At 32.8% G+C, this 19,277-nt stretch overlaps 1 protein-coding gene across 1 annotated transcript in view; it reads left to right on the forward strand.

Annotated features, from left to right (window-relative positions):
• LOC149807626 (uncharacterized) overlaps window positions 1-19,277 on the forward strand; it is a 247,293-nt gene that overhangs the window by 25,845 nt on the left and 202,171 nt on the right. The window contains exons 6-10 of the mRNA XM_089968946.1: window positions 720-875; window positions 4,449-4,601; window positions 6,332-6,487; window positions 11,917-12,048; window positions 17,540-17,689. Coding sequence (XP_089825072.1) covers window positions 720-875; window positions 4,449-4,601; window positions 6,332-6,487; window positions 11,917-12,048; window positions 17,540-17,689 — 747 coding nt within the window. The remainder of the gene's footprint in view (window positions 1-719; window positions 876-4,448; window positions 4,602-6,331; window positions 6,488-11,916; window positions 12,049-17,539; window positions 17,690-19,277) is intronic.

Raw genomic sequence — 19,277 nt, forward strand, 5'->3', positions numbered from 1 at the left:
TTAACACCAAATTTTTATCAATTACACAAAGCAAAATGTTTTTATTATTATTATTCAAGGACTGGTCAAACAGCAGACATAAATTAGCAAATAGTCTCATTAAGCTGAGTATTCCAATAACATGAAGGTTACAACACAATTATAAATTATTTTTGTTTTAAAATGATGTATTTCAACATAAATCCAAATCCAGATAATCCGTCTTAAGCAGGTAAAAGATTAGGGTAAGAGTACATTCTACAGGCTTAATTATCATTAGTGTCATGTGTCAGATTGGAGCAGTAAATCTTGGATCAGTGTAACTAAACAATATAAGATACAAAATATTTACATGTTTTTTTTTTTAGATTAATATGCACCATTCAGTGAAATAATATATAATTTCTTCAGTGTAGGAAAGAATAACGGAATTATTTTAAAGGTTTCAAAAGTTATTCTATGTAATACATGCCATGGTTTTATCATAAATAAAGTTAAAGTTCAGAAATTGCCCATGAGGTTATTTGGGTAAAGGTAGACCATTTATAGTATTTGGGAGATGCATTTTGCACCTTTTTTCCCCTCTGAGGATATGGTCTAAAGAACCTGTTTTTTGTGCTTTTTATTCTGTGTAATTTAAATTATAATTTGTTGTGGTACCTGTAAAGAAAAAGTCCTTCCCTGTAGATTTAAATTGAATAGTCCTGATCTTTCATTGTCATAATGTGACATAATTTTAGCAAAGGCAGGAGCAACTATATCAGAAAGCCTTGATAATACAAGATGTACCAATAAAGCAGGCATGGGCACCTTTCCCTCCCCAGTATCCTTCCTATTCCCAACAGCAACCACAGTCCAGAGAATTTTATCAAGAGAGAGCAGAGGTTGAAGGTCAGGTATGGACACCAGATATATATTTTAGATCGCATTACAAATTAGAGATTAGATAATTACCTTAACTTGTAATCTTGAATATTGTTGTGAGAACGTGGTTTAATATGTTAGCAATGCAGGCTGAATGTTCCATACATATCTTATAGATATATCCAATTATGAATTCTTGTGGATAGTGTCATTAGCTGTATGGAAGACATACATACATACATACATACATACATACATACATACATACATACAATACATACATACATACATACATACATACAAACATACATACATACATATCATGTGCTTTATCATGTTGCTGCAATATATAAATTTTGCTTGTTTGGCCAAAACACTGGAGACATAAATTCTCAGTGGATGTTATTGGTACTCTGTAGCAAGGTGTTTGTTAGGATCAAGTGTTACATGTAAATGTGTCATTTGCGATCCAAGTGACATTCTTTTTAGCTATGAAGCCTTAATAAAGGTTTTATTTGATGGTCTTTCCATGTTTAAAACAATACACTCTCTGAATCATTATGTTTGGGTATAACTTGCAGCATGTATGCTTTAATGGGTAAGGTGCAAATCTGTGACATATACATTCAACTGAAATTGTTTAAATTTTTTGTTTAGTAGTTTTTGCAGAGACATAATACACATATTTTTTGTGTACACGTGATGGTTGTTCAAACCAGTTGGAACGATCTTTCGTATGTTGAATATTTTGAAAATAAATGTTATTTAAACAGAATAATGAACAACTTCATTAGAAAAAGCGCGTTATTAAAGATTATTATTGACGTGATTGTAAAATGAGGATTGAGTCAATAACATCCCACTTCCCTAACGCCGCTCCTTCCCCCGGTTTTCTCGATGTCCAAGCAGTTTTTTCAATTTTTGGAGGTTTCTGGTTAACTAGCACCTCACTTATGGTGCGGTCAGTGTTTGTGGACCCAGTTATTGAGGGAGAGGTGTATCAATTTTCTGACATGCAATGTGTAGTAGCATCTCATAATGTCACTGATGACGTCAAAATGTGCTGCAGTGGAAAGGTTAAATTACCAAGGCATCTAAATATAGATTTCAAAGTCCGTTCACTACAATCATGGTTTGGTCAAATAAAATCTTTATTTATTTGGTTGCACTGGTACACCCTAAGTATTCTGTCTGATTTTGGGGTTTCATGTTAAGCTTGAGGTTTTGCTTGAAGATTTTTCAAGATTATGGGACCTGATATCCTCTCACATCCTGGAATAGTTTTCCTGTTTTGACAAAACAGCAGGCAGTCAGTTTTTAAAATAGATATGCAATGATTTTTAATTTAAAACATCTGTTCATGTTTCTACGTGTAACTTATTTCATTCTGCATGGTTTTTGACTGTTACAAACCACTGTCTAGCCATATGCTCAGATTGAGTTTTGATTTGTATGGAGTTCATTTTAGTTAACACATTAACCCCTGGAGGTTTTTGTCATTTTCGCCTGAAAATCGAGTAGGAAACACATTTTGAAAGCTATTTCTGAATAGATTCGAAAACACCAAATCCCCGGTGATCTTTCAATAACATACTGCCTAGTTGTGTTAGAAACATCGTTTTTCATTGGCTATATGACTCGCACATGAGCAGAAGGGTAAAAGTTGGATTTTTTATTTTGTTGCTAAATGGTGCCATTATTTTTGTATCGAGACCACTCTTTATTCCAAATGCCTATCTTATCCTACTTTTTGCAAAGGCTCATCTGTCTGTTTGCAGTTCATACCGGTTTGCCTTAGATCTGAGACCAAAACGCAATCCGGACACAAAATCGGAATCCGACCACAGGCGAATTTTGGATAGAAAAAAGTCGGGTCCAAGAAAGGAGTTTTTTTAATCTGTATTTTGCAGTGCAAATAGATATTCCAGATTATTTGGTATCATTGTAGAGCTACATCTGTCTATCGTTCTATAATACCACCCACTTTAGTGTATCATGCATGACCATGACGCTACTGAGCTCGGCAGTAGGCTACTACCTCCTGCCACATTAACTCGTCACTAGGGGTTAGTGTGTTAAAGCTGAATTTTGGAGCCAATAAGTTCTTTTGATTTTCTGAGGAGATGGGTTTCAGTTTAATTAATTAGAATTTACAGAACTATAAATGAAGAAACTTGGGACCGGAAACATTCACTTTCAAGAGGATTACTGTTTGCACACGGTTTGGTTTTGGGAGGTTTCACTGCAAAATATTTGTCTTCATTCACTAGACAGAGATGTCAGATTTTTATTGTAAGCACTCAAGATCTATGCTTTCTGAAAAATGAATGATGGAACTGAATAACATCTTATGCATATCAAGGTCGTATAACTGGTCTTCATTCGGAAGCAGTTCTGGCTATACCCATTACTACTATGGACTGCATGACCAGATTAAACATTTTCATCTTTTCAATAAAAATTTTTCACAATATGGGTTTGAAAGAATATGATTTTATATCTTTATTTCCTTTTTAAAACATTATTATTTGACAAAATGTCATAAATTGAAATATATTTTTAATTTGCATAAACTTAAATTATTATGGTACTATATTACTTGTGTTGTGTCTCCCTGCTTCCCCTTCCCCCAGGACAATACATGCATTCATACAAACTTTGATCATGCTAGCAGTACATAAGTTTAGTACAAAATGATGTCAGCATGGTTTGTGTTTGGCAGGCATTTTGTAACCCCCTCAAACACACACGCATATTATAACAATGGAGAGCTGTTGTAGTTCAGGAAATTTTTCAGTGCACTCGATAATTATAGCCAGAGAATTAGACAAAACTGGTATTATTTGTATTTTAAAGATTATTTGTTGAAAATATGTACAGACTAATCATTACCATTCTCATATGTAAAGATTGTTCCTTACATGATTTAAGGTATCTTTTTGTTGCTAATTTATTTGTACCAGATAGTTTTGTCCACTGCATATGCATATTGCTGTTAATTTACTAATTACTAAGCACAAGTAAATTACCCGTAGTTGGCTATAAAACAATGTCTTTTTCAGTTGTTTGTATGCTGTATAATTACAATTTTTTACCATGCTTTTGTAACAAGCATTTAGATTGGTTAAAATCATGTCATGTGATGTGAAAAACTAGAGATTATTAGTTTTTGACACCAGTAAAACGAATTACTTGTGTATTCATGCAGCTTTCTTGTTGTGCTTTGACAATGTTTGGTGTAAATAGTTAAAATATATTTCTTTCTTGAGAGTTATTATTTCTGTAAATTTTAATTTTACATTTACAAGAATTAGTCTTCTTATTGTTCAGGATTCAAGAAGCACGTAACTCAGAATCATTATTCAGTATTTCCTTGCTTTTTTTTAATTTGACATTTTTACTTGATTGAATCTTACTGATGTGAGAGCATGTACTTAATAATACTTTCAATATTTGTTTGAATTTCTTTATTTAGCTCACTTTATTTCTCCCGAAAATGCATTTATATCAAGCTGAGGAAAACTACTGGACAATGATAGGTTTGTTTGTGAGACTGTTGCTATTTAATAGATTTTTATCATCATGTTTTGAATTGTTTTTTGAAGCAACCAACTGGCAAGCCTCCCGTTGGTCCTGGATACCAGCAACCCCAGGCTAATAGGAAACGTGATGTCAGCCCCCAGGATGATGAAAGAAACTATGAAAAGTTTCAAAAGCAGGAGGAAGCTCGTAAAAGCTACGATGAATCTCTTGCTCAGGTATGATGGCAGATTGTAGTTTTAGAATTAGAAATTTTTTCTTGAACAAGTCTTTCTCAAGTGGCTAGCTTAGAGAAGAAATTGTATTTTAGGTTTCTTTGCTCTAGATAATAATTTCGAAAGTCTGCTTGAAATTTCATCCAAAAATCACTTAGTACGGCTAAAATAGATGGAAACAGAATTTAGCCAAATAACTTAGATAATTAAATTGAAACATTACTGGTGTCCAGGATATGCTGTGGACAGTGTCAATTTCGCTTGTCATGGTTTGTACATTTACCTTATTTCTTGTCATTTACCCTGTCTGGTTACATTTTCATGATGTATAATATTTATGTTTTCAAAAATAGGGAAATCAGATCCCATGAAAGTTTTCCCACCGTGGTATAAATATGATGCAGTATATTGCACATGGCAAGGTAATATTTACTATAAACCAATGCTTTCAGAAAAAGATAAGTTTATTGTTCTAAGTAACCAGTCTGAAAATACTTCGCTTGCTTCATATGTACAGTTATTAGAATAATACCTAGAAGTAATATTTTGTACAACATTTCTGTATAAATCACAGTCAGCTGCAATCAGTATAGACCCTGATCCTCCAGCACATTATAGCTTGTGCCAGCAGATCAGTGTCTTAGTAATGCCCTATGTTCTGATGATGATATGATGTGAAAACTGTATACCTTGTTCAGTCCATGCATTATGACATAGCAGGTCTGGATCTAGACTCAGTCTTGTACTTGGAAAAATGTAGACTTTATCATTGCATAATGTTTTTATCTGTCGTGCTCTTTGAAAATCTTGACAATATTGCCAGCATGACCACATGCCTAGGGAGGTAAGATTTGGAGAAAATGAATGGAATCAATTTATTAAAACATTTAATTTTGATTAGTTAAACTTAAAACACTAGCTGTTTTCTTGAAATATTAAAAACATGGAGATTTCTAAATGGAAACATAGTTGATGTTTAGCATGGTAGATATACTGTGCACTGAATTTCTTGTCTTTAAAATTATCCCAATTTTTTCTTTACAATTGCTGCCAAATTACTTGACTCAAAATGCTGAAATGTATTAAATTGTTGGGACTGTTAGGAAATTGTTTTTCACTTCAGCATTGATCCTCATTTTTTTCTTAAAACAGACTTGGAAATATGAACATTTTGAATAGTATGGTATGTAGGAAACATTAGATACACTTCCCATCATACATGTTCAGAACATTTTTTTATATAAAGATTTATTTACCTATGCTTTAAGAGTTGCTGTCCCAGGTATAGCTACACTGCTCAAAAAGTTAAATTGTCTATCCATACTTCACTCATGCTTTTGTATCATGACAAGACGGCATGTCCTGTAAAATATAAAATATGTTTGATCAGCATTTTAAGGCGTATCCCCTTTTTTAAATTACAAATATTGTCCATCTATCCATCCATCACCCTCATCTCCAGTTAATATGTCCTGAACTGTTTTCAGACTTATTGAAATGAGGTTTGCATTTGTATCCTAAGATTAACTGGTGCCAATCTTATGTCCAATATTGCCACCATGGGAGCTATCCTGAAAATATTTGTATTGTGGCTTCTCCAAAACAGAAAGTCTTATCAATCTAATGATGTTTGGTGGTCCAAAATAATACTTGTAAATAAAAATGGGACCAATCTGTTGTCCACAGCAGCTAATAATAAATGTAACAAATGAGATGTATTATTTTTTATTTAGAAACAGCAGATGCTTAAAGATCAGTTTCAGCAGGAGGTAGAGGAAGGCAGGCGGATTGTCGAACATGCCAGCAGTCAGCAATTGCCGACTTATGGGGATCAGAAACAGAGGCTGAGGGAGGAAAGACACAAAGAGATGCAAGAATTTCTGTCCCAAGTATGTGCTATAACTTTTTTACATTTGCCTTAAATTGGTAAATTTATTTATGGCTGTTGTGCTCAGATATAACATAAAACAAGTTAAAACTGCATGGACTTGGGCTCCATTTCTCAAAGTATTTTATCACAGACTTTGAGTCACAACATTAAAATATACTCAGTTTTGTTTAATACTAATCATTAGACATATGACTGTTGAGAAAGATTGTATTGCCATGGCATCATTGATGATCTGTATTGTATCTCAAATCAGGTTTGTGAGACTACTCTATAATCTCAAGTCAGATTTGTGAGACTGGACTATAATCTTGTATCTCAAGTTGGATTTTATGAGACTAAACTGTATGATCTTTTATCTCAGGTCAGATTATGTGAGACTAGACTGTATAATCTTGTATCTGAAGTGAGATTATGTGCAACTACAGGGTATAATCTAGCATTTCAAAGCAGATTTTGTGAGACTAGGCCGTATAATCTTGTATCTCATGTCAGATTTTGTGGGACTAGACTGTCAAATCTTGTATCTCGGTCAGATTTTGTTAGACTAGACTATATAATCTTGTATCTCAGGTCAGATTTTGTGACACTACAGTGTATAATGTTGAATCTTAAATTAAGATTTTGTGAGACTAGGCTGTATAATCATGTATCTCAAGTTGGATTTGTGAGACTAGACTATATGATCTTGTATCTCAGGTCAGATTTTGTGAGACTAGACAATATGATCTTTTATCCCATTATTTTTTTTCTCGCCGTCCTAATAGTAGTCATAAAACTGCTTAAGCACAAGTTTGAAGTTGGAGTTAAAATTAAAACTTTATGGTCTTCAATAACTTTGCTGAGAAGGAAAGTGAGAACTTAAAAATTTAAGGTTCATCTTATGACTAGAAATTCCTAGATTTGTCAGATTTCAGTACTGTATTGGTGATCTAGGTACGAGTTTGAACTTGGAAGTGTTGAGTATGTATTACGTTTTTTTGTGGTTAGACTCTTTTGTGACTATCAGGCTGAAACTACCCAGGTCTCAGACTTTAGATCTAAGAGACTATGACTATTACATTAATAAACAAGATCCTTTCGATCATTGAGAATTTCTGTTATTTCAGTTTGATGGGTTTTAACTTTGCCTGCTAATAATAGTTAACAATTCTTCAGTCATTGCTAGTGATCACATAATTTTTTAGTCAACGTCAGTGCACTGTTAATTATGTTATTACTTACATGTCAATTTACTGAAGTGTACAAAATGTTATGACTGTCTTGAATCCCATACCTTTGGCGAGTGGTGTACAGAGTACTAGAGGGTCATAACATTCTGTACATCCTGGGAAACAAACATGGCCTGAATTTAATACCTCATAAACTGTTCTAGGCAATATGCTAACTCTTTTTGCCAGAATTTCATGGTTAGTGTGGATGTTTTGAGTCCCATAGCTGGCATTACTGTCTATACTGACAATTATTTAAATACGGCCAGCTAGTTACCTCCCTTGAGCCATAAAACTAAAATTCTGCCAAATGACCGATGAGCCAGCATTATTTTATTCTAGTTTTCCTTTGTGTAATAATTACTGTTTTAACTCATTTCTTTATATCATAAAGTGATTCATATAGTTGATTAACAACTTAAATATAATTTGTGAAATGGCATTTGACTTTCATTTTGCTTTTTCCAGTTGTGTATTGTCAGTTATAATGTCAGTTAATAACTCCCTTCCTGTAAGTCATATGATCTAATTTTGACAATTATTGAGGTTTTACATCCTGCTAGAATAACTGCATTTTGTATCCTGATAACTGACCAATCATATTCCTAGAATTTCATTTGTGCGGTAATAAAATGATTTACCCAATCTTTGGCATGTTTTACATATTATTTACTCTTTTGTTTCACAATAACTAAACAATATTTTACATTCATGCTTTTATACAAGTTGCTTTATTAAAGAAGAGAGAGACATTTTTTATACTGAATTTTGAAAAATGATTACTTTTTTAGTTTGACTTTATCGTAATAAGAGATTATTTTTTTAAATTTCATTTGTAATTGGATTTTTCAATTTCACAAAATCTTTAGGAAATTATCCCTCATCATTTGATTGGGTAAACGATGGATTGTATTATTTTACCTCTTAGCAACAAAAAGAACTTCCAAAGTACAACTTATTGCACAAAGAAGTAACTCCAGAAAACCTTAGGCAGGGGTTTCCACTTGATCAAAATGTGTATAATGAAAGGAAGCGAAAGCTTGGAGAACAAAGAAGACAGGAATATAATGAAATAATGATGAAGGTATCCAAGCCTCACTTTGCGTGAAATGACGGATTTATTATCAGGCTGATGGTTTTGATGTGTCGTGCTTTATTGTCACATGAATTTTCTTAGAGTTGGCAAACGTTGGTTTTACTCTTCTTGTTTTTGACTCGCCTGTCAATGGTGAGGCATAAGTATCACTTTTCTGGTGGTGTCAATGTTAAAAGTATGTGTTAAAGTTTTTTGAAAGTCATACACCTATCTCAGGCATTCTGTTCAACTGAAATGTTGGTATAGCATTACTACATACCTGACGTTTGTATCCATGCAATTTTTTTTTTTTTTTAAAGTCTTGCCTGTGGTAGTGGGATTGGAGGCATTAATATTAAGGTCATGTGTTCAAGTTTTTGAAGGATATTTACTACTGTAATTCTTGTTAATGTATTCAGCTAAAGCATAGGAATATTTTATCTGTAGGTATAAAGTTTGTATCTTCATATGTTAGAGTTTTCTGTCATCACTGGTCAAAGATGTTTGGAGGGAGGGTATTATTACCAAAGGGATTTGTTTGACAGATGTTATTTAAGAGATTCTTATGTATGGTTGAAATAATGAATAAAAAGTAGGTGTCAGTGAACTAAATATGAGCAGAAAAGATGTTTTCCTGAATGAGATGTTTAATTGCTTAAAATATAAATTGTAAGCTCTGGCTCGAGAAAAAATAAGAAAATCATATTTCAAAGAGAATGTTTAAATATTTTACTTATTTGTTCAGATGAGTTCCTTTGTTTGAATTATATATAATAAAGATACTCCTCACAGTTGTTCTCAAAATACCCATACTTGAATATACTGGGTAAGGTCAGTTATTTCTGAAAATAGAACATCGGACCCATTACAAGAAAAATGAAAAGATTAAAATGATTTCATCCACGAGAATTTTTAAATCAGTATTTTTGAAAGTTAACATAAGGCTGGGCTCTCACTATTATTGGTTTTAGCATCACCTAATTTGTTTTAACTATGTTATGAAATGATAATTTATCATGATTAAACATCAGCAGTGGTTTGATTATTTTATTGTTGCAACTAATATTATTTTAATCATGTTATAGTTCAACTATTATAATATTGTATAGTTGCTTTCCTTAGAAGCATGTGTTTTCAATGCATTAGTCTCATTTACAATTGTTCTAGTTTCCTTCACTGGAGTCTGTAAATATTATTGCAAATCCATCTCTAGTTGTCATTACAGTTCAGACTTTGTGTATGGTAAAAATTAATATTAAATGATGCATGAAACCTGGATGTATACATTTCTCCCCTTGTAGTTATTTTCCTGTTGTCTACAAAACAGTCTTTACTTTATTGTACAACAATGAAAACCAGTATGCTGCTGTATTTTCCTATTGTCTACAAAACAATCTTTACTTTATTGTACAATAATGAAAACCAGTATGCTGCTGTATTTTCCTATTGCCTACAAAACAATCTTTACTTTATTGTGCAACAATGAAAACCAATATGCTGCTTTGAATAATGCAATTTGAATTAAGCTCACCATCGTTGAGCAGAAATCTGTGTTGTAACAATGAAGTTCATAGATGAGACACTGTACTTTATGGGGACCTTGTTATATGGCCTTTGGTTGGTTGCAAAAAGCATAATGTTATCGTTAACAACATAAGGATTCTATCACAGTATTTAAGTTAACATGATTTGTTTTTGAAATTTTGCTAATAAAAATACTGTTTTTTTGTAAGTGAGACAGTGTTCCTTGTTTTGGCAATAAATGTTTCAGCTCTATTTTTGGCTTTGGTGTACTTTTAAACTTGAAGTTGAGTTTTTTTACATGTCTGAGGTATCTTGTTTATGAACTTTTAGGTTGATGCTGTCATCATTGTATCTTATATGCTCATGTATATGATGGGATCACACAAGAAATGGCCAAAATTGAAATATTTCCATATAAATACCAGATTTCCACAATGTATTGTGTAAACAGGTCAGGGTGTACGTGCTTCACTTAACAATAAAACATATCTTTACAAATCTATTTCTGTATTAACGTGTTAAGCAGAATCCAGAACACTTCATTTTGCACATGTTACTAAATGATATAATTCACAGTACTTAATCTGTGTTACATCATTTTATGATGACAATGTATATCATATCATGCTGCCATGTTATATCATGTTGCCATCAAAGGAATATGCATGCCATCTCCTTGGCTTTAAAATATATGACAGCAAAACTTGTTTTTGCATTTTTGAAACAAATATATGGCAGGGCATAGGGAAAGTAAACCACTGCCTTATTGTTGACTGTAGTCAGATCCCATCTTGTAAGTGAACATGTCTGATGTTAAAATGATAGTGTGACAGACTTTGTTACTTTTCTGCTTAATCTGCTATATAAGGTTCCAGACTTTACCATCTTTTCTGTATAGTTCCACTTTCTTTAATACATTTTCTTCAGACTCAAAAAATTCATCTCTGGAATATGATTTTATTTCTGTATTGCTTTTTTTCAACTCTCATTTTAACTTATTCATTGATGGTCATCACATTATGTTTTATGGTTTTGATTGTTATTCCTGGAGTACACATAGACTAGTGTCTTTGTTTCTACAATTCTTTTCAATATTCCTGGAGTACACACAGACTAGTATCTTTGTTTCTTTAATTCTTCACATTATTTGCATTAAGAAGAATCCATGGCATTGCATAAAAAATGCAGTCTTTGTTGCAGCGTTTAAAAAACATTGCTTTTCCTAACATATTGTTTTTTTTCTGTACATCCCAGTCAGTTGTTTTAGGTCCAGTCATGACCAAAGTAGTACATGGATACTCAGAAATATATGCCATGATATGTGATGGCATTAATTTCAGCATCTGTAAATCATAAATATTTGGCCAGTTTTAGCAAACTGATAAGTAAAAGTATATTCATGAAAATATTTTCACAAAAAAAACATTATATAAAGGATTCACAATCAGAAAGTAGCAAAAATTTCATAACACTAACATGCTGAATTGACTGTATTCTTAAAAATGAATTGATGGTAAAATATGATTTACAGATGTCAGAAGGCATTTACTATGTAGAGTTAACTGTTTCATGGCATACAAAATACAATATCTTGATGTGCATGTTCATTATATGTGCTAGCATCAGGGACCCCAAAGACAAAAATTTCCAAGCCCCAAGCACACTGGACTTCTTTTTGGTGATAACAGTGAGAAACAAAAACAGCTGCAAGAAGAAAGGAAGAGAGAGTATAATGAAATGATGGCTAACAAGGTATCCTGGTGGAAGCTTGTTCAGATATCTAGCTTTAACATCAGTAGAGTTGTTTCCCATTGTGTGCTGTTTGTCGTCATGCTCACATTGCATTATGCATTAGAGGTTTTGTCAGCTGGCCATCTCAGATTCTTTTCTTCATGTTCATTGGTGATAAGAAAAGTGAAAATTAACATTTAAATCCATAATTAGCTTATCTGGCCATATGGTATGGTACTGTCATTCAATATGATAATAATAATAATAATAATAATAATAATAATAATAATAATAATAATAATAATGAGGACTTTGTATAGCGCCTAATCTTTAGAAGCTCTAAGCGCTTTACAACATCAGACAACACCTATAAGATAAAAAAAACATATAATAATATTATTACAAAAATAAACATCATGAAATTAGAAAAACATTAAAAAATAAAAAACATGCTGAGAATATTTTAGGTAGGAAACATTATTAGGTCTTTAAGTTTGTTATACATCATGCATCATCCGTCCATCAACAATTGCTTGTAGCACTTTATCAACTCTGCTTCTGATCTGATTTTAATCAAGGTTGGTAAATAGGTCTGTATTATAAGACATCCTCTGAAGTCTATTATGAAGGTTATATTAATAATTTGATCTTGCATCAGACTGGCAAAGATTTTTACCATTTGAGATGTGATATTTCTGATCTGATTTTAATCAAGGTTGGTAAATAGGTCTGTATTATAAGACATCCTCTGAAGTCTATTATGAAGGTTATATTAATAATTTGATCTTGCATCAGACTGGCAAAGATTTTTACCATTTGAGATGTGATATTTCTGATCTGATTTTAATCAGACTAGGTAATTAGGCTATTATCATCAAAATGTTGGATTGGTTTTATTATGAATGAGATCTGTGTATATTTATGAGATGATCTTGCATCTGATTGGTCAAGGATTTTGTCATCCTGCAGACTCTATTTTTGATTGGATTTTTTTAAAACTTGTTGCATAGGATTACATCATCAAAATCTCTGTTTAGTGTTGTTACGCATGAGATTTATACATGTTCATGATGTGTTCTTGCATTTGGTTGGCTGAGTTTGTCAACACTCTTGCAACAATTTTTCCAGATAGATTTTGATCAAACTTTTTAAATAGTCTTGTATCATTAACATATATGATGAGTTTGATCAAGAGCAAAAGCTATGCATATTTATGAGATAATTTTGTATCTGATGGGCTGAATCAGTGACCATTATGGGGACCACATTTCAATTCAGAATTTGTAAGATCATGGTAAACAAGCTTATATCATCTCTATCTTAGATAGGTTCTATCATAAGTGAGATCTGCATATATTAAAAAAATGATCTTGCATCTGATTGGCTGAGTTTGTTACCTTTATAGAGCTTGAGACTATATTTCTCATTTAAGTTTTGATAAAAGTCTTGGCAAATAGGTTCATCTCATCAAGATCTTGGTAGTGTTCAGTTATTAGCAAGAGGCCATGCATATTAATTAATCCTTCTCTTTGGCATTTTTATTTTATCACAATAATAAAATTAGGTAAAATGGACATGAGATGAAGTAAAGGAAGATGGTGTTCATAGTTGACTTTTTTACCTTAATATGCCTGTTGTGAAATGGTCAGCTGTTATATTATTAGTGGCATAATGATATACTAAAATATAGTACACTTCCATATTGTGATTCATATTGGGACAAATTCTTGTGTGTATAGGTATTTTCACCCTAACTGTGTATTATACTTCTTATGAAACTATCTTTATTTATACAAAATAATACTTCATATTAAAAAACAGCGATGTAATCAGTCAGACACATGGTGTATCATGGCTGACAATCAATTATAGATGAATAAGTCCGGTACAGGTCTTACACTCAATAGGTGTGCAAGAGTGCTGTATGGACAACACCATGGTATTTAAATGCCTTGAAGCTAGTGAAATTGATAAATTGTTAGATGTATGCAATATAGATGCTGTGATAGGAAGAGTTGTTTGGAGGGAATACTTGTTATCATGTGTCTGAACATTTGTCACAAAGGGTTGGTCATTACTTATCTTTTAGCTGCAAATTCAAGTCTATTTCCTGGCCATAAACACATTCCTTCCCCTTTTTCCCCTCAAAGCAAGGAGAAATGCAGGTGTTAAAACGTGTTTTTATTATAATAATATCATACGGGCTTGACAGATTTCACTGTCAATAAGTGTTCTAGCTACAAAATTATAATAGAAAATTTACTAATCAGGTCTTAGACTATTTGTATGTGTTTTAGGCAAGCATTTCAATCTATAAAACTTTCTAACATAAATTAAATACAGTTTATTAAGGAAGGTAATCTTGATGATCTTTATATGCTAATTGTAATGCAGCATGTATTTTCCTATATACTTGCATATAAACCTTTTCCTTGAACATAGACATTTTTCTGCCATTGCATATGGTGATCCTTTGTAGTCTTAACAAGCTGTAGAAATCCAGATCTGTAAGTGCGTTATACAAAAACAGATCTTAATCTACATTTTGAAGTTGGACTTGTCCTAATAATTAGTATATACGGTATGTAATTGTTATGTCTGATTAACCATCATTCAGTTGACAGTTTTGCTTTGCAGACTTTCATGTTGCCTTATATATTATGTAAAAAAAGCTGTTTGATTTGGGGTCTAAATGGCAAGGCTATTGTGACCTACAAAAATATAAAATTTGTTTCCACACCATGACTTTCCTTCAACTGAGCATACCTCCTCCAGGCCTTAGAGGCATGTTGCATATAGAGTTGATGGTCACAAAATATGGTTACTGTGACCAACCAAATCATTAGGGCTCCATACAAAAATCAAAGTTGTATATTACCAGCAAACATTATAGATATATAAACATTATTCATACAATTAAGTCTGTCCATTTAGAGGTCTAAAGGTCAAGGCCAGTGACAGTGTGACCCAGTAAAATAAACCGTTCTTTGTAATTGTTTTATTTCTAGTGAACATAACTTAACAAAACTATATGAATATATTGTTGAATGTACAAAGAGGTCTGGGTTTTTTTTCTCCAACTAAAGGTCAGGGATCAAGATCACTGACAAAGGGAAATTAGTGTTTACATAATAACTCATGTTCTGCCTACAACACTTTTTACAGGTTGTTTTTTTTTCTTCTTGACAATACAAAGGAGCCTCAGCTTAGAAGGTAAGGTCAGGGTCATCATGATTCACAACAAAACAGGTGACCAATATTTAAAATTACTATGTGTTTGCTTTGTTTTAAAGTACCAGTGACTTGGCCAGCTGACAAACCGCTCAAGTTACAAAATTAAATTTGTACATCTGTCGTAAGAAGATAATCTGCAGCTTCATGAAATTTCATAGATATGTGTTCATGTTGTTTTACCTTTATTCATAGAAACTGTATAATATGACAAGCACTTATTCTATTCTATCACATACATATGCTGCCTATTTTCATCTGATATAGCTGTCTGTGGTAGTTTATTTCCTTATAATTGTTTTCTGATACAAAGCAAGTCATGACCAATATTCATCTTCAACTTTACTTTCCCCTATCATAGAGAAATATTGTTTAATATTAGAATAGAGAAATAAAATGGTCAAATGATAATCTTAAGACAAGTCGTTGTATTTAAGATAAGTATTCATAAATTTATTGTCAAATTTTTAACCTTTGAAAAGTTTCTTGCAGTTGTGTGAGGTTTTCTTATTGCATTTTTGGTTTTTAAATCACCAGTATGATATGTGTAACCCTGTATGTCTGTGAGTCAGAATGTTTTGTCAGTCAATGCTTGTTATGCAAATGTATTTTTTAAGTAGTATTAAGTTGGTTCCTTTGATGTTAGATTTATGTCAAATAGTAAAATGAGTCGTGTCAGAGTTGCTAGTTTGTGGGCATACATTACAAGAGTTAGTCTTCATGTTTTATCCCTTCCATTTTCTTCTGTATGCACTAAAACTGGCATTATTTACTTGTTCCTTCAAGGGAAGGAATATTTCGCATCTGTTGATAATTTGTTTTTCAGTGTTGTTCTCTTGATCACAATCCTACTAAATTATGAAATATATCAATATAATTATCTCCCATTATGTTCCTTTAGAAACCCCATGAAACATGTTGACATACATATTGGTCATTCAGTGTGTCATTCTATTTTCATATCACTGGAAAATTATTGGCAGAATAGAATTTCCACTGAATACTTTGGGTTCGAGAATAAGATGATATTCATTTATGGGTTAGCAGTTTTCATGGACTTTTTGTGCCACAGACCATGAAATTAGAGACCCCACGAATAATTCACAATGTGAAAACAATTGGATAGCATTATGCAAGAGTTCTATAAAATTTCTTCATTTGTTTCTTTTTTGTACATTTACAAGGTTTACATATCAAACATTGAAGTTTAATTTAAGCCAGTTTTTAGCAAATGTTGATATTTTTTTCTTGTTAGTGAGCAGTGTTAACTTTCAGGTAGAGCATAAGAGAATGATGATCTAAATCTGCATTGATTAGGATAATCTATTACATTGAGTAGAGTGGAATAAAATACTGTTGTTGGGCAAAATTCTGTTGTATAGTTTTCTGAAAGAAAATAATTTTAATACAGGTTTGAGAAAAAAAATGATAAATCTTGCAAGGATAGTACTAAAGTTAAAGCAATGGCAAATTCACAATGGAAAACAGACACATTTTCCAGTACAGTTAATAATTAAATGTATCAAAGTTTTTGTTTTTGTTACAACATTTGATACCCATTTGAATGTATTTATATATTACTTTTAACAGATATTTGGTTGACAGGTTAATGTTTCTGAAAAAATGTCTGGTAAGTGTGATTAGAATTTTCAAGATTCCTGAAAGAAGTAGATCATTCCTGAATTATGATATGTACCCAACTTGTATATTAAATATCGACCTCTGTCTTTTATACAGTAACTCGGCTTTTTATTTCACCCATGAACATTGGTGTTTCAGCAAGGTTCCAGCACATTGTTCTATTTAAAATTTGGGCCTGCTTAATAGGTTTTGAAACAAATTAGAGTTATTAAGATTATAATTGGTTATTTTGTTAGCTAACCATTGTCTTATCCAGTAATTGAAATATAAAGCACAGACCTGGTAAACATGAAAATATGATTGTCATTTTGTTCTCTTTCCAGCATGGATTTAAAATAGTAGGCACACAATGCGGAAATTAAAAATTGCAGCATTTTATGGATTGATTGTTTAACATCCCAAACAAGCTAGCTGAAACTTCATGTCTTAATGTCTAATTTATCAATAGTATTTGCATTTTACAGGCAGGGATTTTTTCTACAGCCTGTTTGGGGTTAAAAATGGGCCATAATTTCAGTGGTAAATTAATTTTCAGTTCATGCAAAATTCCAATATGGAAATATTGCTACTAGAAGTATAAAAGAATGGAATTAAGTATTTGTTTGAGTCTGTGGTACATGTATGCCCTCATTGTTTTCAGAAAGTCCATGAAGAAGAGAGAAGGAGGAGAGTAGTGCCAGAGGGGAGTGGGGCAACTTTGCCTGTTGGGGGGGAGTATGAGAAACGAAAGCAACAACTAGAGGAGGAACGACACAGGGATTACTTGGAACAACAACAAAAACTACAACAGGTATGATTACAAAGTTTGTTTTTCATGCCCATTTTAATCGCTCAATCTGGTATTAAATTTGATGTCCACAAATCAATATTTTTAGATGCAGTGAATCCAATTTTTTATTAGTCCCAATTTGTTTTCAGTGTCATTCATGCAGTAAAGCTAAAAAACATTTTGAGAGTGTTAAAGAGGTATGTAGGAAAAACAAAACCAAATTTGTGTTTTGTTCTTAATCAGGGGAAAGAACTTGTTTGATGTGGCTTATGAATACATGTTAGACTGACGGTCTCAGCACATTCTTATGCTGTATCAAACTTACTCTTTCCACTGACTTGCAGTTTTGTGTATATATTGCGAATATTGTGGGGGCATATAATATTATCTATGTCCGTCTGACTGGCTGTGCATATAGTGTTACCTTGTCCATCCATCTGTCTGGTAGGGTGTACAGTGCTATCCTTGTATGTCCTTCTCTTGGGTAGGGTATATAATGTTACCTTGTCTGTCCATCTGTCTGATAAGGCGTATAGTGCTACCCTTGTATGTTCATCTGTTTGGTAGGGCATATAGTGTTACCTTGTCTGTCAGTCTGTATGTTATAGTATTACCTTTGTCCATCTGTCTGGAGGGCATATAGTGCTACCGTTGTACATCCATCTGTCTGATAGGGCATATAGTGTTACCTTGTCTGACCATCTGTCTGGTAAGGCATATAATGTTACCCTTGTATGTCATCTGTTTAGTAGGGTATATAGTGTTACCCTTGTATGTCATCTATTTAGTAGGGCATATTGTGTTACCTTGTCTGTCCATCTGTTTAGTAGGGCATATAGTGCCATCCTTGTACAGCCATCTGTCTGGTAGGGCATATAGTTTTACCTTGTCTGTCCAACTGTCTGGTAGGGCATATAGTGTTACCTTGTCTGCCCATCAGTCTGGTAGTGCATATAGCCCTACCCTTTATATCCATCTGCCTGGTAGGGCATATAGTATTACCCTTGTCTGTCCAACTGTCTGGTAGGGCATATAGTGCTACCCTTGTACATCCATCTATCTGGTAGGGCATATAGTATTACCTTGTCTGTCCATCTGTTTAGTAGGGCAGATAGTTCCACCCTTGTATGTCCATCTGTCTGGCAGAGCATATAGTGTTACCCTGTAGACAGTTTAAAAGATAAACTTGCTTAAAGTCAAGAATCTTTCCAGAATGACAAATGCTGCTAAAGAGCTTGATTTCTAGGCCAGGAAAGAAATGAAGTCCTTTCCAAAATCTGGTTAATCACTTACATCCTGATGACCTTTAGACTTGAATAAAAGATGCTGAATTGCCATCAAATATGGTCGCCATTATTAAAAAATAGAAAAACGTTTAAATGATTTCTCAAGAACTGCCTAACTGATTTGGAAAGAATTTGACAGAATGCGTCCTTGAATGCAGGCCTTTAAGATTTATTTAAATGATGCTGATCTGTCGTCAGGTATGGCTACCATTTGCAAAATAGAAAAACCTTTAAACGTTTCAGAAACTGCTCAGCAGAAACTTGGTGTGATGACCTTTTGAGTTTGTATAAAGTATGCTACTTAAAATAGCAAAGCATTTAAA

This window comes from Sinohyriopsis cumingii, chromosome 1 (genome assembly GCF_028554795.1).
Source record: "Sinohyriopsis cumingii isolate HCF-2022 chromosome 1, ASM2855479v2, whole genome shotgun sequence".
Classification (NCBI taxonomy): domain Eukaryota; kingdom Metazoa; phylum Mollusca; class Bivalvia; order Unionida; family Unionidae; genus Sinohyriopsis; species Sinohyriopsis cumingii.